The sequence below is a fragment of the Anoplopoma fimbria genome, chromosome 14, assembly GCF_027596085.1.
Source record: "Anoplopoma fimbria isolate UVic2021 breed Golden Eagle Sablefish chromosome 14, Afim_UVic_2022, whole genome shotgun sequence".
NCBI lineage: Eukaryota > Metazoa > Chordata > Actinopteri > Perciformes > Anoplopomatidae > Anoplopoma > Anoplopoma fimbria.
Window position 1 is genome coordinate 16,742,860 of NC_072462.1, and position 23,601 is coordinate 16,766,460.

The window sequence follows — 23,601 nt, forward strand, 5'->3', positions numbered from 1 at the left end:
TGGCGTCAGTTTCCCACCCTATTCAACATGCTCCCGAACACAAATACAAACTCAAGATACCGCAAATACACATATATACAAATAGAAGCGGCCCCTCGAACGCTGGGGGCAGCTTAACAATTTATAATGCATTTCTGTATATGCCAAGAATAAAACTTTTCTAAATAAAATACATAGTTATCTGTGAGGGCGGGGAATGGGGACAGCAGATGAACAGAGAGAGGAGGAGGAGGGTGGGGCTCGTAGGGAGTGTAAAGAGGGCGGGAGCGCTGAGAAAAAGCCATTGTGGTGGGATACAGGGACAGATGAAGAAAGCAGGGGGGGGGGGGGGGACAGATGAAGGGGAAGACTCTTCTCCTTCACTGTGTCGCTGCTCCCGAGCACTGTCCTGTGCCACTGGAACACTCCGCCTCTTCTCAGTTTGTTTAAACCGTTCTATAATAATACTAATAATAATAATAATAATAATAATAATAATAATAATGTTGATGACCACGAGAATGCTAAAAAAAAACAACATAAAAAAACAAAAAAAACATATATAAACCCCAGTCATGTCTCACAACCCTAAGTCCACGAAAAGGGGGGTAGGCCTGTCCTTCGAGTTCATCTGAGTCGGCGACAAACGGAGATGCAGAGAAAATTAAAGACGCAGAGAAAAAGAAGGAAAACGCAGCGTGAAGAGGCCTGATGAATGGAACGAGCCTTGGGAGGGAAGTGGCAAAATGAGACTAACTATAGTGCTGAGAAAAAGGAAAAAGGAGAGGTAGGGGGGAGGGTGAAGAGCAAACACAGCGTAGGCAGGATGTGCTATGATGAAGAGGAAATAAACAGAAAAGAGGAAGCGGCGATGAAACGGGGAGGATGTTGTGATCCACACACTGGTGTCCTTCTGAGGGTTTTTTTTCACAGAAGATTGGCAGAAAGCATGAACAAGTGATGACAACATGGCCTCACTGTGAGTGCGCCCTCTCTCCTTCCCCTCTAATTAAGGTAAAGGATCAGCAGTCCTCCCCGCGCTGGTCGTTTATCCCAGGGTGCATCATACCTCCAGGAAGCGGGAGCTGCTGGTCTTGGTGTGGAAGGGCTCGGACCACATGCGCCGCAAATCCCCCTGTGGACCACAACAACAGTTTGGACATGAGGTCATGAATCAAATGCGTCCTAATGCATTCTGACCGACTTGGTCAACCTAAAAGACTTCTGTTTTACTTTTTTATCAAAGTAGAAATAACAAACTATCTCTCATTTATGCTCCTGTGAACATTGTTCCTTCATTCTAGCCTAAACTTTCTTATATAGTCGGGTGAAAAGGCTGGGTTGTGAGACCCCGAGAGTTAGAAGAATATCTGAAGCAGAGGCGCACTGTTAACCTGATAATTTGTTATTAATATGTCACAATCATTATTACAACCACTTTACTAAATGAAACATTTCCACAAGATTAGAATCAAATCCTATGCACTTTTAACAGGATGTGTTGCCGTTAATAGAACATGCTGTATGTGTGCATTAAATCATTTTGGTAAACATTTTTTGCAAAAAGAAAAATTAAAAATCCACAGGTAATATTTAATGTGCTCTCCTTTGTGGCAAGTAAAGAATTCAAGCAAACTGCTAAACTCTGATCTCTTTTTCTCTAACCCGTACCTTCAGGTAGGCCATAGTGAGCAGAGGCAGCAGGGTGAAGGGCACCAAGTAGAGCAGAGCGGGCTGAGCAGCACGATGGATTCTGGAGGCCACAGTGGCAGTCAGCAGACCTGAACATAGAGTCACGTCATCATCTATCACATTATACCAATTTTTAAGTAAAAAGGAAAGATTATACTTTTGAAAAACACCAACATAATGGCTCCCAAACACCTAATACCATCTCCTCTAAACATAGCAAACACTGTCACAATAAAACCCTTGATCTTCCACATCCATGCGTCCATCGATTGCTTTCCTTACCCACAAAGTATCCGATGAGGGTGCAGTGGAAATAGGAGACGCGCTGCATGCGTCCGGACAAAGGGACTTCCCCATTCGCTTGCTTCTTGTAGTTGTCATAGCGCAGGACGAAGCATAACAGCAGCCCCGGCATCACGATGTCTCCTATTCCCAGCATCGAGAAGTGACTTCCTGTGGAGCTGCACGGATAGAAAAAAGAAATACGTTTGGGATGGCAAAATACAAAAAACACCCAAAAAACTTTGTTCAAAGTAAGGTTAAGACACAGAGTCGTGTGCAATAAATGTGTACCATTTGTATTTAATTTCTTGTTTCTGTATGCAAATGTAGGTCCTGACCAGATGTAAAATCTGAACAAAAGCTGTACATCTATGCTAGCAGGCTAGTGAGGTTATAATGCTAATTACAGCAGAAAATAAAAGTGTTGGATTGTTTTCCCGGCATGCTTCCACCAGTCTTACCTGGGAAAGACCAGTTTTCCGGGTAGGGAGAGACGGGGGACGTCGCGGCCCATCCCTGGACCCAAGTGAAGCTTCCGGGACAGAACATCTATGGGATTTTCAGCAGGCTGCGTGGCAACTTTGACCATCACATTACTATTAAAGATGTAGGCTGAGAAGAACACCTGGGGGGGGGAGAGAAAGAGGAATTCAGCCGCTTATGTTGACACATTCTCCTCATACTTTTCCATGGCCCAATTATGTCTTATCATTACTTATTTTGTCAAATGTGCTGTCATAAAACTACCAAAATACTCAAATACTATTCTAATAAAGAAGAGCCAGAAAAACACCCATTTTTGAGAATATGTAGCTAGTTTTGTATTTGAATAACTTTATTAATTGATCATCGATATATATTTTTTTTAATAGTTTCAGCTCTAGATTATATGTTGCTTTAATACCTGATTTATATCTTAATCAGACTCAATCGCTGCTTCAACTTCTCAAAGCAGGTGAAGATAATTTATCCAATTCATCTAATGCTTGTCTCACATAACATTACTGTGAACATAAACGGTCAGTGGGGAAATAACACTGAAGGCAGTTGTGTGCTGGCAGGTTGCTAGGCGCCCGGCATGGTGAAGATTAGAGCAATTGTAGTCAATGTGTTCACCGGTAGAATATCAACAGAAACAGTTTATTGTGCAGAGTCAGTTATGATTTGTTCAGTCTGAGTTCAGTTTGTTATTCTGTGTGCAGAACATAGTTTTTTCTCTGTCTGACAGAACTGGAGAGAAGCAGTTTTCTGTAGTGAAATGCCAATGTTAGAAAAGGATAAAAAAAAAAAAAAAAAAGACTAACAAGCAATGGCAGCAACTATTTAAACAAATGTATAATTATCTGAATCAGACAAGGTGCTCATAGTTCCCCTAAACTCTACCACCATGAGATTATGATTTTATCTGATTACTTTGTTGGTTTAATGAAATTATGGAAAGAAAAAATACCTTTGCAGTTCATCAAACAACTCAAACAAACTAAAATAAACCTTGACTTTCCACCTCTGTCACCCACTGATTCACATTCTCATAATAAATACCGGTTCCACTTGACTTTGGTGCCACTTTAGCTGCTAAGTGGCCATTGCTTTTGTGTCTTGTGTGCTCAGTGCAGGCGCGGATCCAAAATAGGGACGATGCCAGATATGGCTAATAAATCAAACCGGAATCCACCAATGCCAGAAAAAGACAGCTAGACATAAATGTTTTATAATTTCTCAGAGGAAATTGTGACGATCATCCTAATTATGGCTTGTAGCATGTTCGCCTTCCTCTTCATCATTTATCATGTTCATTTCCATTTATGAAGGTTGAATTTTGCAGATAGCTCTCTTGTATTAGTTCAGCCACAGTGATGCTCTACTACTACTTTCCTTCAAAGCACATTGTGGCTGGAAGAATGTTAAATGAGTCACTTCCTAAGCAGCAGTTATTGTAGCTCGCAAGGAGGTATTTGCTCGTGTATGTTTAATAAACACTTATCAGGGCTTTCATAAGATGAATCATTACTATAAGGTGGCTTGTACATCAGCTGTGAAAAGGGCAAAGTTTTTCCGATGGTAGCACGTCTTACCCAGAATACATCATAAATGAGCAGTCCTGACAGCAGAAGGCAGGACACCTTCAGACTCGGAAGCCGCACGAAGGCGATCATGGCGACACACAAGCCCATGGCTAAAGCTGCAGGGAGGAAAAGAACCCACAGATATAGATATTTAAAAACACAGCTCCAAGTCTTTGCTGCAAATGAGCTGAAATAGCAACATGGGCACTGATTTTAACAAGTTTATTTAAGAAACATTAATTACTGTGCACACAGACCTAATTAATTAGTCAAACTAGCCTGATGAAACTCGTGTCTTAATTCACTTTTTGGGGCACAAGCTATGCTCTGATGAGACACAAGATGGGGTTGAGATTAAACATGGGAGCATGTCAGGGTTTTCATGCATAGAAGATTTGAATTATTCAAAGTAAATGTTTACTTAAATGTATTTACTATATAACAGGTGTAATGGTGATAGGAACCCAGAGGGGCACTGTGACATTATTACACTGGTTATAATGCTGGGACACATTCAAAGCTCTTATTGAGGTGTTTTGAATGAAGCTTTAAATGTCTGTTGACATTATTTATGACATCATCATCCTCATCGCAGTTAAATTGTTATTTCAGAAAGGTTAAAGGCTCACACATACGAATTGAAGCAGAATATTTGGTAAGATAAACATAAGATAACATCTTTTGAATTTTGGAAATGATTACATCTTGTTTCGATAAATGTTGATAAATGTTTTGGACTTGGCAACACTATGAAGTCATTGGAAATGTTTGGATTACACGATACAAATAGAAATAGTATCTGTATATCTATACCTGATCTTTATCTGCAACTGTGCAGAAACACTGGGTTAAAACTAAGTGAACAAAAAAAAGAAGAAGCTGTGCTGCACTCAAATATCGATTTCGAAATTGAATGTCAATGTAATGAATGACGCTTCGAAGCTTAGGTTGTGTAAAACTCTTCCTAAAACCTAAAAACGAATAAACCTATTCCAATTCAAACTGTTTTGCAAGTACTTTTATTTTTGATGATGAAATGCTGCCATTTGTGTAAAGGCAGCGTTGTTTGCATTACTGAAGAAGAATGCCAGTAATATAATTTAAATTACTGAAGTCAAATGGGTCAAATAAATGAAGTATATGCAAACAAATTCACTTTTTTTTTGTTTTTGTCAGTGCCCCAAAATGTCAAAAAGTTTCCAACTTTGAAAGGCCAGTTTGCTTAAATGCCAGTTAGCAGCTGACTAACTAGTGTATAATAGTGTATTTGTCTTGTGTTGGATGCATCACACTGCAGTAAGAGCCTGAAAATAGTGTTGCTAAAAACTTCATATTGTATGAGTCATGATGTCAAGTTCATTCTTCAACAGAACATTAGAAACTTAATTTATTTTCACTACTCATTAGCAGCTATGCTAACATAACTTCTCCTCACAAACTTCCCAGCATTGTCTATTAATTGGCAAGGTAATTAATGTGAACCACAAACGGCAGTTCAGAGTAATGTCACTAATCTTTGGATCCTCGTAAATTACAACCATCTGCAGATATATTTTTTGGGAACCTTGATTAAAAAAAAAACAATTCTTTGATGTGCACTAAATTCTGGTGGATGGGAAAACTTGGCACAAGAGTCACGACGGAGAGACGCACCATCCATGAGAAGCCAGTGTCCAGTCAGCACCCAGATGAGCACCAACAAGACGGAGAGGGAGAAGGACAGGAGCTCAGCCAGAGTGAAACGCCCACAGCAGCCAAAGGAAATCCTTCAATAACACAAATAAGAGACAATCTTAATTAAGTCTAGTCTAAGGCCATGTCCACATTAACCCGCTTTCACTCGTTTTCAAATGAAAACGGGGTTTTAAGATCTCCGTCCACACATGCATTTCAGCATCGTTTTCGAAATTATGTGCTCTTGCTCCCCTGAAAACGAATATCACGTGACTATTCACGTACACTGGGCATGCGCATGCCGGTGTAAACAGGAAGTACATTGGTTGCTTGGTTACAGATAATACGATTACACTACTCTTGATACTCGTTGTGCTTGATACTTAACTTCCTCTAAAATCTTCCTCCATAAACTCTAAACAGACACATTTCGTGGAAGTTTTTAGAAGTTTTATTTTTCAAGTTTAGTTACAACACTGCAGGTCTAACTCCATCTCTCCCACACAGACAGCACATGTACTTTAAATGAAGAGTCATTAAACGAAGTTTACTAGATTGTGGGTCCATACATCTGGTCAACACTAGTACGTCATTAGTCCGTTCTGTAGGGCTGATGACATCACTGGACACTCCCTCTAATCTCTCCATATCAGCTGATTCCAGCTGAAGCCAAAGACCGCTAACCCCCTCCGGGTTGCCATGGGTCACCTGTGCTCCCCTGGGTCCTAAGTCCCTACATGTTTGAACGTCTATGTTGAATTAACCTGGTAGTCGATCGGTATCAAGGCTGTTGTTGTTGTTCTCTTACGGAAAGGGGTCACGTGGTAAGGGGGTGACGAATTAGGGAATGACACGTCATAACTGCATAACTGCATACACAACCAAGATGACTACAGATGACAAAAGGTAAGGAGAGACAGGGGGATAGAACATCTATGGTATTTTCAGCGTAAGAAAATGTGCTGACAAACATTTACATGCTCATTACTTTTGCATACTTTAAGATGAGCAAAGAACAGCTAGGCTGAGAGAACATAAATCTTTATAAGTGAGGCATTGGAGCGATTGAGACACAGTGAAGACGATAAAACGTTTAGGCTCATAATTCATAAAAATCTTTTTCCAGTAGTTTATGGATACTTGTCAACTAGCTAATGCTGGCTAAACTGCTATTGTTGTAGCTTAACAGATAAAGTGAAGAAGTTCTTCTTCTTGGGGTTTTTGTGGGGTTACCTCTTCCCAACTAGAGTGGTGCTGACCCCGACTGGCATGTAGCCAGAGACAGCGGGCTACATTTAAATTAAAGAGCCTTGAATTTGGATTTTATCTTAATAGGACAGACGTGAAATGACAAACGGATGAATAAATAATAAATGTGCAACATGTTACGATACACAAAATAACAAGTAAGTGGAAAAGGGGTTTTGGGTTGGTCGTTGTGTTATTACTGATTCTGTAAAGCAGACAAGAGGTTTAGTGAAACGAGATAGGAAGCTCTTAATCTGTAACTAGAGGCGTTCATATTGGTTATTGAGTGGGTGGGCTGTGTTGATGGGGCTTCATTGTGCTTTAGATGTCCAGACACCTGAGTCCAGAGGCTATTAAAAATGTTTTGTACGCAGTCAGTAAAAAAATAACTGACATGGGACTAGTTCGCCTCAAATAACAAAATTGACTGCCCACTTGCTCCCAGTGGTATTATTAAGCCTTGCAGAGAGTTACAGTTTTAATTGACAGGAAGCGGATTTACGAATATGCTGAGGCACAGATCTTTAGAAATATTTATAAAAGACATGCAAAACAGAACTTGAAGCACTTTGAGCGACAACGGACATGATTTAAAGACAAACAGAATCCATATGATTTCCTTACTTGTTCTGCGGGGAGCAGGGTCTGGTCAGATACTGGCACATTGGCAACAAGAGGAATGCAAATGCAATTGTTGCAAGAACTGAGGAGAAGAACAAAGTAGAGCAGTGAAACCAGAGGCTTAACACAACTCGAACTGCTGATACCAGTCGTTTTCTGTCAGTTTAACGAGGCAGCCAACAGACTTTTGAGTTTCAATAATCATCACGGTTAAGAGGCCTGCCCCAGTGTTTAAGTACTGAACAGAAACTTGAAAGTCTTATTAAAGTATTTCTACCGCTGTTTTGTGTTTTGTTCCAGAGCGGTGCTCACCTGCAGTGCAGATGGTGAAGACCACCTGTACCGAGTCAAAGAAGAAGAACATGACTAGCAGAGACACAGAGGCTCCTATGGGCAGGAACAGGGCCTGTGTGGAGTCTATAGTCTGAATACCTGCATCACAAAACATGATAAGGGATTACTTGTGAATTCAAGAAACACCTTTGTCTCATATGGCAAGGTCTGGAGGATACAGACACTCACTGTTATTTGTGTTGTTGTTATTGAAAGCACCTGTTGATGTGGGGTTACCGTCTTTGTCCTTCTCCTGGCTCTCACAATCCATGTTTAATGATCTGCAAGGAGGGAGGGAAAGAAAGATAGTTTGTTAGACTCAGACACAAGTAATCAGAATCTATAAAGCGTGTAAACTGTTCATATGAGGCGGTGAAGGAGACTTAAAAATACTTATTTTATGCTGAACGAATTAGTGATGACTACGACTCCTGAAAAGCAATAGCTCTTAAGATATACATTTTTCTGTCACAATGGAAGACGACTCAATCTTTCTTCGCAAGAGTTTGGAAACAAACACTTTTATGTTGAGTGTAGCATTTAGTGTTCAATCAGTTTGTCAAAAAAGGAAGTAGGTTCGGGTGTAATGTTGAAAAGATGGCTAAATATTGCAAAGTGGGAGGCCCGAAAACTTAAGCTGAACTGAGGCTCTACTACGAAACATGAACACGTCTCACGTCACCCCACAAAATATTTCCATTTCCTTGTGTGTTTTTTCCCCCTTTTCATATTTGACATTAACTATTCAGAACATAGTCATTACATTAGTGGTAAAAAATCAAACATTTTTTTTTAAATTACTGTTTTTATGCACAAAAATCAAATGTATTTCTTTATTCTCCATCGTATTCCCTTCTCACAGGGGTATCCCTTTTTAACTGAAGACATGTTGACATGTCACAGTAGGAAAAACACGAGTCAATAATTAAATGAATGATAGCTAAATTGTATTTAGGCATTTAAGTTTCACGGTCCTGGTATCGTGCATGCTGGCTGGCTGTCACTCTGTCAAGGCTTACAGAGACACCTGATTAGAACGGACCATCAATGTTACCAGTTACACTTTTGCTTCTCCTGCACCGACAAATAAAAATAATGCGTCCAATACTGTAAACATCTCACAGTGCAGAGTAGAATCCTTAAACGTCACTATGGTCAGATTTCCATTCAAATGTAATGTAAATTGTAACAGATTTGCAAATTTATGTGAGATGATGAGAGGACACATTTTGTAATAACGCTGCGCCAGCGACACCCGTGGCTAAAGGTTTGTTCCGGTCCATTCTTGTGAATGCAATCTAAGTAACGATGGAAACACCTTGAGTGAAATTCTTAAAATTTTGCGCTTGCACTCAAGATTGAATTGATTATAATTTTGTGGTCAAAGGTCAACTCTGACCTCAAAAAACATAACAACAACATTTTTATAACTTGGTAATTGACATGGTAATTATGACTTATTATCACACAAATGTCTAATCGGATCCTATGATGAAGTGAAAATGATGACATTTGAGACAGACGTGGATATAAACTGCAGCATGACTGGTTGGCGGATGCATAAAACTGTGAGGTGTTACTTCTAGTTTTTATGCGTACACCAACCTCTTCGCCTCATCTATGTGTAAAAACATATTTTCCTTCATCTTTTCTGAATTAACAGCGGTTTCGTATTTTTGCGGACAAAATGAAAGTGCTTAAAATCAGAGGGATGGAAACGCATGGACAGCTCCTGACAGCAACAGCGCCAGACCAGAATGACGTCAGCGCAGCCTGACCTGATCAGTTGAGACTTACAAATAATAATTACAATCCACCATAAAGTGCCCCGACCATTTTTAGTCTGAGCTGTTTTTCTCCTGCAGTACTACATGGCCTGTATACATGAAGTGAGGTTGGAGCATCATATTGGTACTCTTGTCTCTACCTCATTCTATTCGGATAGTAGAGAGCACAGTTTGCATCAATAGCCTCCGTATATTTGGAGATATAGTTTATTCGAGAGCCAACGCCTGATCGATTCTGGATCTTATGAATAACAGATGGATGAGCACAACATGCGAACCTGCCCTTCAATGAAGCCTGAGAATGACGCTATATACTTGGTCATAACATTCTCCCCAAATAAATGTGTTTTGATCAATATCCTTCTGCATCTAAAGCAATCAAACCACCATTAGGTGCAGGACTGTAGATGCTTTCAATGGACTAAATGCAACAATATCATATTCCCTCGTAAAACATCAACTATGAAAGAGTCCAACACTGCTGCAACAAGTGTTTTTCACTCACTTAAAAAATACTGAACCCTGCTGAACGGGTCTGTATATCAACTGCATGGTAATTAAACAGATTCAACATTTACATATTATGTATTATACGTTATGATATTCACCATAACAAACATATTTTCTTCAGATTCTTATAGCCTAGGTTTAAACCCCCCCCCCAAAAAAAAAAAAAAAACCTAGTCTTGATGCTGTGGTGCAAAAGCAAATGAAAACATACAAGGGTGTTTGTTATGTGGTGCAGAAAGAGTTACAGTCCTCTGACTGAGTTTTGTATATAGATACTGTTATTTAAGAAATCATACTTTAGGCTATAGGTCCTTGCTCCTGTGTCAAACAAGACATTCTCGATGAGTCTCTGTTGACTACCCTCTTCACAGCTGAAGTAATTGTTTATTAAGTGACACTCACCTGAAGCTGCCATAGACGATGAGAAGGATGGAGATGAGGAAGGTGGACACCTGGCTGGAGTCAACTAGGGAGTACGCCCTAAAGAGGACAGAGAATACAAACGTTTATTAAAATGAAACTGGTAAAAAAAAAAAACATTACCTTTACTGTAATACTGGAGACAAAAGTACACACAGTGTTTCTGCTGGAAAAAAAAGGTTTCTAAAACAACCGTCTTTGTATTGTGACTCATTAATTCCCTTTGTAAAGGTTCTTTGTTTTGTTGAAAAGCGCTTCCTAAATACATTATCTATCATTTACATTACATTGATTAACTGTAACGATAATGATTAGTTTTCTACTAAACAAAAGTTGTAACTTCCATAAACGTCACATGAACAGAAAAATAGATAAGAATAAAAAATCTGCCTTAAATACACAACTGGCACTGTGCCTGCAAGGATTCAAGCCTTTGTTAATCTACTGCTTCCTCCTTTTGTTAGTGCTAACTGGAATCTTTTACACACTGCAAGTTGCAACCAGTTAGCTGACTGCAACTTGATATTGATGATTATAGTTATGAGAGTTTTGGCATTTTTCATTTTTGACCATATTGATTATTTATTACAAGCTCAGGTGAGTGAAAACACATATGTGGTTTGAGTTCAGTCCCCATCTGATGCACTCAGACTTCCTTTTATCCTTCAAATCAATTACATAAGTTTCAAAGACCTAAATATAAACATTTATCATTCATGACAATGCACCTAAATGTCGACTGTGGCGCACCAGAACAACAGAGCCCTAAACAAAGTAAGTCAAGTTATTACCTGGGGCTACCTTCAAATTATAAAACTAGAAGAATTTAATATATTTTTCAGTGAATATCTACAAGAACACCAAATACAATGTGATAACATATCAAACAACACACAGATACCGGGCGCTTCATTGCAGCCCACTGCTCCTCCGGGATGGGTCAAATGCAGAGAACCGAATTTCCCCATTGTGGGACTAATAAAGGCTTAATTATTATTATACCGCACACTTCAAGATAATGCTGAGCCGGAGATATTTTATTCCCCCTGAGATCAGTGTGCCTAAAATAAGAATTGCAAATTTAGTTTAAAAAAAAAAAACAAGCGATCGATTATGAAAATCAATGAGGCAAATGTGACCCATACGGTCCTAGGCACATTGGAAACTCTCTACAAAGGAAAAGGGGTCTCTTCTCACAACAACAACATGGCCTTCTAAATTTTAATTAGGCCTATTGATGTAATTTGGGAGCATATGACTCATCCATAGTTTGGAAAATAAGCATAAATAGCTTTGGTTTAAAATAAAAACATTAAGAGACATGCAATTCAATTAATTCAAAAACAGCATATAAGAAAAAAAAAGAAGAAAGTACACTGTTTTAATCACGCAAGGAGAAATCTATTTTTATATTTCACACAAAAGGAGGTGCAAATACGTTAATGAATATTGTTTTATTTATTTATATTGTACATCACCCTGCTCTTTTTAAAGCGTAGCTACTTATTTACAGTATAAATGTTATCAGTATTAAACGATATAAAGAGGAATGTATGGGTTGTAGGATACTTAAAGAAAAACTAACAAGACCGTGTCCTGAAACATCACAAAGATATAAAGTACCATAACAAAATAAAATGCCTGAACAGGCTGAAATGCATAAGCCAATTAACCCATCACAAAGTCCGCCCCTTGAACGCAGACTGGCCAATCACTGCGTAGCATCGGTCAGCTGCTCTGACCAAGATCCAACATCTACCGGTTCTGCTCCATAGACGCATGTAAAGGTTTCACATTGCATCGGAGAGAAGCAGACATCTCTAAGGCCGATAACTCCAAAACTAGGCAACTCATACCAAACTGTCTAGATTGATAAATAGCAGTATAGGTAAGAGGTATGCATTTTTGATTTTAGGGTGAACTGTCCCTTTGAGCTCAATTACCTCAGAATACAATTGTACATTCAGCTCAGGGCAGGAATATCTCTGCATAATAAAGATTGTGTAAAAGGTCCACTTTGAACCAAAATGTTTGTTACAATAAAAGTTCAGTAGATGTTTCCAACTGCAGTGTGCAGGATTTTCTTCATTTATTAATCTTCATTGTTCAACTCCTGCGTGCCTACACCCAATAATTCTGCTTACGTATATAGTCCAGTGTATTTAAATGAAACTATTTGTCAAACTGTTGTCTTAATCTAATAACTGTGTGCATGCATGAAAACATAGTCAATGTATAGCTCAAAATACTGTTCACTTTGTTAATTTAGCAAATTCTTAATTAAATGAGAAAATACTTTTAATTTGTCAAGTATATAATTCACAAAATAGTATATACAAATAGGCTTTATTAATTGGTTATTCTATATAGACTATTACCAGAAAGCATGCTATATTGTGATATATCATTATTGAGGTATGATATTTTGCCCTGTTCTATTCAGGAATACTCATCTAAAGTGTTGTTGTCCTATTTCGGTGACTGTGGCTAAATAGTTTGGTAATATGTATAATTATTCTACAACATATTGTGCAGACTTCTCAAACGGCTGTAATAGCATTAATGCCAGCTAGTTAAAATAAGGGTCTGTCTGTCCTGAAAGTCAGTGGCCTTTCCTTTACACGCGTTACCCTCTTTACAGCCATCTGAAGGCAGAGATTGTCGGGTTTAAAACTAAAAACTTTAAAGATAATTCCCGATCCAGACAACAATAAGTTTCCCCTGAGAAAAACTGTACAGGATTCCCAAACTGTCAGTGTGTCTGTAATTAACGGGGTTTAAGAGTGATGAATGTGATTGACCATTATTGTAACAGCCTCTAATGCACCAGCCTATAATGCGCTCTTACTGATCCCAGATGCTCCGAGCGAGCCTGGCCATTTAATTACCACACACCTAGTGAGTAGGCTAATCAGGCTCTGTTTTTTCAGCACATTGATATGCGTCTGCATGAGAGTTGTGACACATATGTACGTACATATCCAGGGTGCAGAAATTGTAATTGCTTGAGTCTCAAGGCTTGTGCATGAGAGTTGGCAGCTCTGGAAACAAAAAGGGTCACACAGCAATATTGAGGAAGAGGATCAGATGATTGATCGCAGATGCAAAGACATTACCAGTGGAAACATTGTCTATTCACGCCTATTCGTTTTGAAGGAGCAATGGCCGATGGGGAAAATGCATCACTCACTTAGTGACTCAGTCAGTCTGTGACAGACTTTCGCGTTAAAGGGCTGGCCTGGCCTTGCTGCGGTCCAGCCAAAAATAATCTAAATTCCTCTTGACCTACATCATCCCCTTGCAATCTGTTATTGTGTTTTGGGAGAAAGACTAAACTAAATAAACAGGAGCTGAAGGAGGACATCATAATGCAAGTCCTTGGCCAAGGGATGCTGTTAAACAGAGTATCACTTCAGAATGAAGATGGGGGCATCTTAATTCTGGTCCGGGAGAGACCAAGTGTACCATCTACTGCTACAGCTTATTTTAATATCTGTTAATCAGTCAAACAAACAGATTTGCTTGGCTCTCAAAAAAAAAAGATTACACATCTAACTTACCCTAAAATGTATTTATTTTCATGTGGAATCAGGCTTCTAGTTTGCAAACTGATGCTGCATTTAAGCGCCAAACCTATCCTACATCAATGATCTGGGAAACACAAGGGTGGCATGTCATCACCATCTTAACTCCGAGATTTCATCAGGGTCTTTAAAAGCACCAATGCATCAAACGCTGACATTTATTTGCCATCAGCAGATCCACATGGCTGGCTATAACACCGATACCATTTTATTTTTGGAAATAAACAATCATGGGCTGTGTGTTAAATTGACAATATTTTGCAACCTAGTGCTCTACATTTAACTTCAACCAATTTATTTAAAAGGGTCTAAATTTCATTATTGTGCCCTAAAAATAAAGGGGGTGCTCCAATCGATCAGCCATTAATCGTTATCGACCGATATTCATTCTAAGTAGTTTGTACAGTGGTCTTTATGAAGCCTGATCAAAAGAACTGATCACATAACGCAAAACAAGCCAATTAGAAATTCATCATATCTTATACAAAATTGGACTTGTCCAACAAGCTACATCAGCCAGTATTAGTTTGCAGATTTATTGTATTGAAAAATATATGTTTGAGGTTATAGTGTTAGAATTACATAGTTTGAGCGATCCTTAGCAGATTTTTTAAGCTCTCACATCCATATCACGCTTAAAAATTCTGTATAGTTTGAGGTTATAGTTCTGTATAGCTACATAAGTGATGTTTTATTGCAAAATTTCCTGCTCACTGTATAATAAATAATTGAGTATTTATTATATTGAGAATAATAGATGATACAAAGAGAGCCAACGCTACAGAGGGTGCAAAGTGATAGAGGGGAAGTCTTTCACATCATGATGACAGATGCTTCACACAGGAAAACCACATTAGCAAAAAGTAACAACATTCACAAGTTGACCCGTGCCACGTTTGACTAAATGACACTTAACAGGATACTTGTTACACTACAAGATAAAAAAAAAAAAAACCACCACTGAGTTAACTCAACATCTGTAGTAAGCAGTGAGCCGTGGGTCAAATTTTAGATGGCTAAAATATCTCACTCTACTGCTATTCAACTTGGTTATAGTGCAGCATCACACAGTCAATATAAATGTTTTTCCTCTGAAACATACGGTATCATGCACTGCCAGCAAAACTTAAAGGAATGCAACATGGTGTAATGTTTAAATTACATTGATAAGAACGGAACTGGATCTCTACTTAATCATCAGTGCAGGTAAGATGGAACTGTACAAAAAAAAAAAAACTTACACAAGGAAAAGTACAATAACCAAATACAAAATATGGTTATGGAGCATGAACATGTAGGGTTCACACCATCATGGTCTGAACAGGACTCGAGAGTAAATGCATTTTGGTTTGGTCCGAAAAAGTTACTTCATTTGGATACTATCGTCTAACAAGGTTATAAAAAAGGGAGTTTTTCTCATGTGTGGAAATACCAGGACCTGCAACTTAACTCAGCCGTTTCCTGCTGGCATGCAGTGAATACTACTTCAGTTCGGAGTATCGCTGGGCTGCATTTCCAGTTTTCTTTCAAGCACTGACAGAGACAACAGCCCTTGCATAAAAAGACTCAGTGCTCCAAATATTTTTTTCATTCTGGTGCGTATGTGACGCAGGAATTCAGATTTCATTGTGATACTGAGGGGGGGGGGGGGGGGGGAGCAAGAATCTCCTGTCTCCTTTCATTCATTCAGTAGTAAAGGAATAACTACAGGGTGTCTAAGGAAGGGAGGGGGGTAACATGTAGTTCACTGTGGAAAAGGGACACTGGGATGATACTGCATCATGCCCTGGGGTTGTTTTATCCAATACAGGTCTCTTTGAAATGACTGAAAAACACACTCAGCCGGCATCCTCTAACCAGATTCGTCACATTACAACTAGGCCGTTATACTTGACCCAAATATGACACCACGCATGTGTTGTTGTTTTTTTTTGTAGTAAGTACTAAGCAGGTTAAATGTCACACACACACACACACACACACACACACACACACACACACACACACACACACACACACACACACACACACACACACACACACACACACACACACACACACACACACACACACACACACACACACACACACACACACACACACACACACACACACACACACACACTAATTCATATTCTAGCATCGAACTGGTTTCGTCTGAATTCTGCGCACAGCAGCCTGTAGAACATGGGTGAGATAGATGAATGGAACATTTAAAAACTAAATACAATCCCGGACTGTTGAGGGCTGGATGGCAGCCCAAAGTGCCATAAGACGTCCTTGTTCACTGACAGACTAGGTTTTCAATAACACAATTCCAATACCGACCTCCATCAAGCCAGTTGCATGCATGCCTTTACCATTAAGGGCCAGGTCACCATGCTAAAATAAAGACTTTTACGAATGCTGCCCTGTGAGGCATGGATATTTAAAAAAAAAAAAAAAAAACAACAACAATATCTTACTTAGCTCTCACCAGATTACACATGGAGATTCATTACACAGACTGCAAAGTTCTGCATATATTAACTTAACATGCACTATTATTCACTCCAGTTTACAGTGGCCACTGGTTGGAGTTGCTGCTGGACCTCCTATTGGGAATTAACATTTATCTGCCTCCACTTTCTCATCCAATTATGGATGTAATGGGCTGCATCCTTCAGGTACAAGAATGTAATTTGTGATCAACGTTGACCTTTTTGCCTTTTTTTTTTTTTTTTTTTTTTTTTTTTTAAGTACACATCCGCCACATTGCTGCTCTGGTGTGTGTTTACACCCTTCTGTGTTGATAAGGTCTCAACGTAGAAATGGATAGAGAAGAATGACATGAAGGCATGCAAGGGTTTGGCATCTCATCTCAGAGGCACAAGTATGCCCACGGAGAATGATCGTCCTAGAAAACTTAGGGAGAATATATATCTAAATTAGCTGCTGGTCACAATTTCAAGACTGAGGTCCAAATTTAATCATTTTGTAATTTATTTTTGTGAACACATGGACACATTGAGGGAAAGCCTGAGCCTTAGAACTCAAGATAATTTGGACCACTATATGTCCTAATCACAACTATTTAGGCTTTGAAATTCTGAAGCTAATCTTAAATGGAGCTTCTGTTCAAAATGCAGGCAACAGGTGTTCAGTAATCTGTCAGATTCAAACAGATCAATGTGTGCTCTTAGCAGAACACAGCAGCATTAGTTGTGTCTATTTAGTTAAAATATACCAGAGAGAAGAACTAAAGGGGAGTATGTGACAGTGCTTGCTGCCATTTGTCTTTTTTGGTGTACCACAGATTCTCATTTTGAAAAACTGCCGTCGCTCACTAATCCTAAACATTTCTGTTAATTATATATAGTCGTTGTTTAAATGTGCTGAAGTCAATATTTTCAAGTTCAACATCACCAACTTTGTCTAGAAAGGCCGAGCCTGAACTACATTGTACCGTGGATTGTCTTTATAATGGGATTTCAGGATAAGGTCTCAATAACCATGTTTCTTGATGATAGATTTTTTTTTAATTCATTAATCGAAAGGCCAAAGAGAAAGAAAAAAAACAAAACACTGCTGGTCTACTACTTAGACAATGTCGGCAGTATGGATCTGCAGGGATAGTCGCAGTTATTATTTTTATGATAGCATTTTTATATTATTTGATATCAATATTAAACAACAATATTTCAGATAACATTTTTGACAAATCTTTATAAGCTGTGTTGTACATTCTGGAGAATATCCTCAGATATGTTGGTTCAACAGATGGGGACGAAGCCATGTTATCGGTATTTATGTAGGTTGAAGTAATAACAGTAATGACTAATGCCAAACAGCAAAAACAAAAGAAAATTCTTCAAAACTCCCCATGTCTAATACAGGGCTGTGTGTGGGACTGAAAATTAAAAAAAAACATTGTTGTTGATGGCAAAATAAATTGACACATTCGCTAATGACCTTGCACTATTGCAAGAACCACGATTAGCTTTTAAAACATTTTTGCAAGGCAGTAAATACAAGGTGCAGTGAGGAGTTTAGCAGGTAACATGCTTAGCTTTTGCTTGTGACGATAAAAAAAATAAAAATAAGGATCACTTGAGTTACTGAACATCAAAAGAATTTCTCCACAAATGGACAGCAATGCTTACAAATCAATCGTCCATACAATCTACAGAATAAACTGTGAAACACTGGTGCTAAAACAATCAATGTATCAATTAGCTGATAAACAATCAACCATGCAAGTCTTGTATCAAGTAACAATAACATTGCTGGTTACAGCTTCTTCTTGTGGGTATTTTTAATAATTTTTGTCATGTTGTAGACCAAATTTAGAACTATATTTTATATTCCTATAACCTAGGAAACACTGAACATATATCCAGGCTATATTCAGACCTTCAGTTTGATTGATGTGGTTGTTCATATTGGAGATGAAATCTTGCAGTGTGGGCAGAGTGGTTTCACTATATGACCCTTTTCTCTCTTTGGTCTCAGTTCTTAAATCAACAGAGAGAGTTCAGTCATGGAGCAAGCTGATTCCTTTGTTTACCGATGTGTTACAAAGAAGTGTTGTCTGCTTCCTTAACAAAAAACATGTGCGAATGTGTCCATGTTTACAGACACCCAACATAGTGGAACATAACCGGTCGCATAATATTCACATTTGATTTTTGACTTATCTGTAATGCTTATCATTTTCCTTCCCTCTCCCCAATAGAAAAGTCCTGTCTTTCTCAGTCATAATATAAACCTTTCTGGAACATTTGTTATGTGCACTTGCAACATAATCACACTCTCACATCCGGCCCTGAAGATAATATAGACTGGACCCTTTAGACGTTCAATAAAGCATTCAACTAAGAAACTAAAATAAAGCAAAAGCACAATTTGGCAAAAAAAACAATGGCTGCAGCAAAAGTTGTTAATGAAATGTTTAGGCAAAACATAATGGTTTATTATTCAAGATAATTTCTTCTTTCCCTCCAAATTAACAGAGTAAAAAAAAGTATTCTATGGCACCAATAAGTGTTGAGGCTAATCAATGTTTCCCAGATACAAATCCAAAGAAAAGTGGCACACTGCATTTGACATTTACCTGGATAAATAAAGTAGAGCCCAACACTATAGGAGGAGTGCGTAGGTCTGCTCTTACTCACACAAGGTACCCAACATGCTGCAAAACTGAAAATGAGGAAGCGAAACTATAACAAAACAACTAACATAAAGTCACCTACGGATGTTTTGGAAAGCTGCAAGAAAGCTACCTGCAGCTGTGAAGGCTGTTGAACATGTCATTAAACTGCAACTTGCAAGCTCTCAAAAAAGACACCTACAAAAACTACAAGCTTGGGTAGCTGCGGTTTACTTATTAGCTGTTCATCCAGGCAGTGATTGATAAAAATAAAACTAATTGTGGAAACGAGACGTGCAAATTCTGCAAGCACAGCATCCAATTCAAATGCTTGCACATGCAATGTCATTATTGTTCTGTATCTTCTAAAACCTGCTTCAGTAAAGTACCACTACTAGAACAAATTAGATTATTTATGACCCTGATCGCTTAATGTAATGTTTCAAAAAATGCATTATTTAATTTTTTTATGCTCTTAAAGCAGAACTTAAGTGAGAGTTGCGTTCAATGACTCAAGATGTGTAACAAAAAAAAAAATGACACAACTGGCCGAGGTAACATTTCCAAACGACTTATGTTTGCTGAGGACAGCATGATCTGTGCAACTGGATGAGCCTGATATAAAAACTGCCATCTGTTCATTTAAAAACAGGAAAAATAAAGCAGAGCATCATGTAACTTTCAGTTATTTTACCTCACTGATGTATGAAGTAAAAGACCACCTACTGAACAGGTAATGTAATACGGAAGTGATAGAGTAAGATGTAATGGTACAGATAAATAAAAAGGTGCAACGGCATTAACATTTTTCAACCTGAATTACAACCACGCTTTACACTGTGTTTCAAGGATCTTACATTCCTGCATACTGATGGTTATGAGAACAATATCATTTGAAAATGTGCAGCTTTACAGTCTTGAAAGTACATAATTAAGATTGGGAGCATTTTGAAAGCCACTCAGCGGCTCCCGACATGGCAACACCTGAGCCAGCGGCTCGTAGCCAACTGTTCTAGCAGCACTGCAGGACAAACTACGACAAAAGTGCTTGAAGAGCCAACATTGTTTACCTGAGGGGAAACCTGAGGGTGGGAACGAGACTTTTACAACGACTATGTTGGTCGGGCGGCATTATTAGCTATAAACTTCAAATGAGAGCAATGAAAAGTTAGTCAGTGGGGCTACTCAGATGCATGAACATGCACTAGAAGCATGTGCAGCCGGCCCGGAGTATCTCGGAAAACAACACACGCAGATGGAGAGTGACTCCATTCTCTGCTCAGGTAGACATTACTCCACTACATCTTCACATAGCTATAGTTGTTTGTTACTATATTAATGCTCTCAATGTCGCATATAGCTCCTTTAAATACACATACTCACTCACAACCTAATGCCTTTGAAATTAATTTAATTTAAGGACTTAAGATAAAAATGCAACCACTCATGTGAAACTGTTCTAAGATTGCGGATGAATGTATGTTGCAAAAAGTTGGGCGATCATTTTACTGCATTGACTGAGTCTTTGCACACTGCATTGGTAAAAGCAAGTGCGACTTATCAGTTTCGTTAGACAGAAAAAACAAATTTCCAGCATAAATATATATACTCCCGCTGTTTCGTCATCTTCACTCATCTCTCAGGGTTTATACACATTTTTGCCAATATTTTACTAAAATTTTCCATGCCTTTGAGGCAAAATTGATTGACCATAAATTCCCTGAATCGTCTGTGTAGACGGATTTTCATCACGTTATTGGCAATAAAATAATTCATTAGTTTCGTTCTTCAAATTGCATTTAAAACAGAAGATTTAGTTAGTGTCTATGAGGCTGTCACACAGTAAATGTTTCCTAGTAACCCACCTCAGACAATACACTAAGCCTCTCAAAAAGCATAACCCCCAAATCAACATTACTAAGTTAATATTAATGGAGATAAGGGGGGAAATGTAAACCCAAAGATGGTATTTTTCAAAAGAACCGCAACCACTTTGCATTCATGCAGATACAAAATGTGATAGTATGCGTTAACGAGACATTGTTGCCCTAATATTACACCAAAGTGAAAATTCAGCAGTGGTTGGGCTTTTTCTTCTGTAGGCAGTTTCCATAACAATGCAGCTGTATGGCAGTATGTTAATGAAAACTACAATGACGAAAGCCAGCATAAATTTGATAAAATACAAAAGTCACAGTGTTAGCAGCTCAATAGCAGAAAAGCTTCGGTTCCCTGACCTGAAACCAATAAAAAAGAAAGAAAAAGGGCACACAATTGATGTGGAAAGACTTGAAATAAGACTGGCATTTTAAGGAAGTAATGACAATGTGACATTAAATGAGATTCAGCTGAACCCATAAGATACAAACACAGCATTTCTGTGTACCTCTACCATTCAGTGAACCTGGTCTGCTATTGGAGAGTTACTGGTTTGGACCATTCAGACATCAGAAGATGCTGCTCTAATCATTGTGCTAACTTTTAACCTGCTATCAAACAGGCATAATTTATCCTATTTTAATAACTAGGCCTCACTAAAGTGGGGACATATTCATTCATGGGGCATCACCTCATCTGTGTGTGGCTTCGTTTCATTTATTCCTACACACCACCGAAACACAACTATAACATTAACCTTGTTTTAAGTGTTTACCTGACATATAAGATGTATGACAACCTGTCGTGTGTCACAATGCCAACCTCACCCTGTAACTGAGATTTTGGGACATGACTGCGATGCCAGTTAGCTTAGCTTAGCTTCCGCGGCAGAACCTTTGTTATTGTGTGCAGCGGATCGACGACGAATGCTAGCCACCGACCCGGCTACCACTCATGTACACATCTAATGCTAATGTTCAATAACGTGTCCCCCCCACTGTCATGCAGTGTCCTTACAACCCCCAGAAAGCAGGCGCTTATAATGTTAGCGATCGAGTCATTCACCAGCTGGCTAACCCAGTAAGCTGATCAAGCCGCTAGCTAGGCAGCTAGCCCCGTAGCACCATTGGAACAGACCGAAGCTGGGCAGCGTTAGCATGATTAGCCGCGGCTAGCTAACCAGCCTGTTAGCAATATCAGAGCTGCAGGGGGAACAAATAACAAGTGACATTGTACTCTCTGCACGGCGATGCATGCATCAGATGGACTTTGAGTGGAGGGTATTTCCGTGGATTGTCATGAACACAGTGCATCGGTTTAGTGACCTATATCACCGGGCTGAGCAGCAGCAGCAGCAGCTAGCGCACGGTGGCTAACGCTAGCTGCTAATCGGTAGCGCGACGCCTGTGCGCACTCACCAGGATGAGTAGCCCTGCTCCGCCATATCGCCGAGAGCAGTGGGTTCCGCGACTGTGGCTCACACAGATTCAGGTCCCGGTGACAACCCGATGGGACCTCGGGGATGTTTTCTGCTAATCCTTCACAATCCAAAACGTCCAAGCAGCTACTTTAAGGCGACGACATGACGATACGTCCCCGTGCGGCAGCTAGCAGGCACCAGCTGGATATCTTTGCAAAATTGAAATGGGAATGATGGTTTGGTCTCGTTAGGTTGGACAAGACAAAGCACCCCGAGACAAAAAAAACCAAAACAACCCCACTGATGTTATTTTTTGTCAGTTTCGCTAATGTCCTGCCGTCACCCCCCCAGCCGACAAGGCTCGGTCTCCAACGATGCTACACCCACTGTAGATCCATATTCAGCACGATGTGTCCAGGATGCGTTCAGATATTCCTCCAGTCTGCACCCCTAGCTGTTATGGAAGACGTTCAGCTTTGTTTTCTATGGCGAGTCACGGGAACGCGCAAAATCGCCCTGCTGTAGCGCTTTACAAGTAGGACGTGCACTGAAACGCTTTTGTACACTGAGCAATGCTGCCAATGGTTTCCCTTCAGCTGGCAGCAGTGCAGCCTATCATATACACCTACCGCTGGAGCCGCGAGCATCAAGTCGATTATACAATGCAATTCGTGGTTATAGATATTTAAATAATTGCTGAATAATTAGATTTTGATTTTGATTTGGTTTTTTTTTTTTTTTTGGTTAATTGACAGAATAGTGATAAACGCACAGCCACTCGGGATTAGACTCATTTAAATAACTTGAGAAAAGTGTTACAGAAACAACATTTTAATAAACGAATTACAAGTGTTTTTATAAGGTGTATATAGAATGAAAAACTGTAATACATTACATTACATTACATTATGTAATGTAATAGATTAATCCTAAATTTGCTTCAGGCCTTTTAATATTATTCTGGCAAAGACAGATTCGC

At 39.1% G+C, this 23,601-nt stretch overlaps 1 protein-coding gene across 2 annotated transcripts; it reads right to left on the minus strand.

Moving 5' to 3' along the window:
• Positions 1 to 337: 337 nt before the first annotated feature.
• Positions 338 to 23,198, minus strand: sppl3 (signal peptide peptidase 3). 2 transcript variants are annotated; one of them, XM_054612166.1, is made up of 11 exons: positions 22,621 to 23,198; positions 10,595 to 10,672; positions 8,115 to 8,176; positions 7,875 to 7,994; positions 7,566 to 7,644; positions 5,673 to 5,785; positions 4,029 to 4,135; positions 2,415 to 2,578; positions 1,954 to 2,132; positions 1,651 to 1,760; positions 338 to 1,114 (listed from the first exon to the last, which is right to left on the minus strand). In XM_054612166.1, exons 1-11 carry the CDS (start codon positions 22,644 to 22,646, stop codon positions 1,043 to 1,045), a joined length of 1,110 nt encoding a protein of 369 aa, XP_054468141.1. In that variant the 5' UTR covers positions 22,647 to 23,198; the 3' UTR covers positions 338 to 1,042. The 2 variants fall into 2 exon arrangements, with proteins under 2 accessions (XP_054468141.1, XP_054468140.1); XM_054612165.1 differs by having other exon boundaries at positions 8,085 to 8,176.
• Between the last annotated feature and the right edge of the window lie 403 nt (positions 23,199 to 23,601).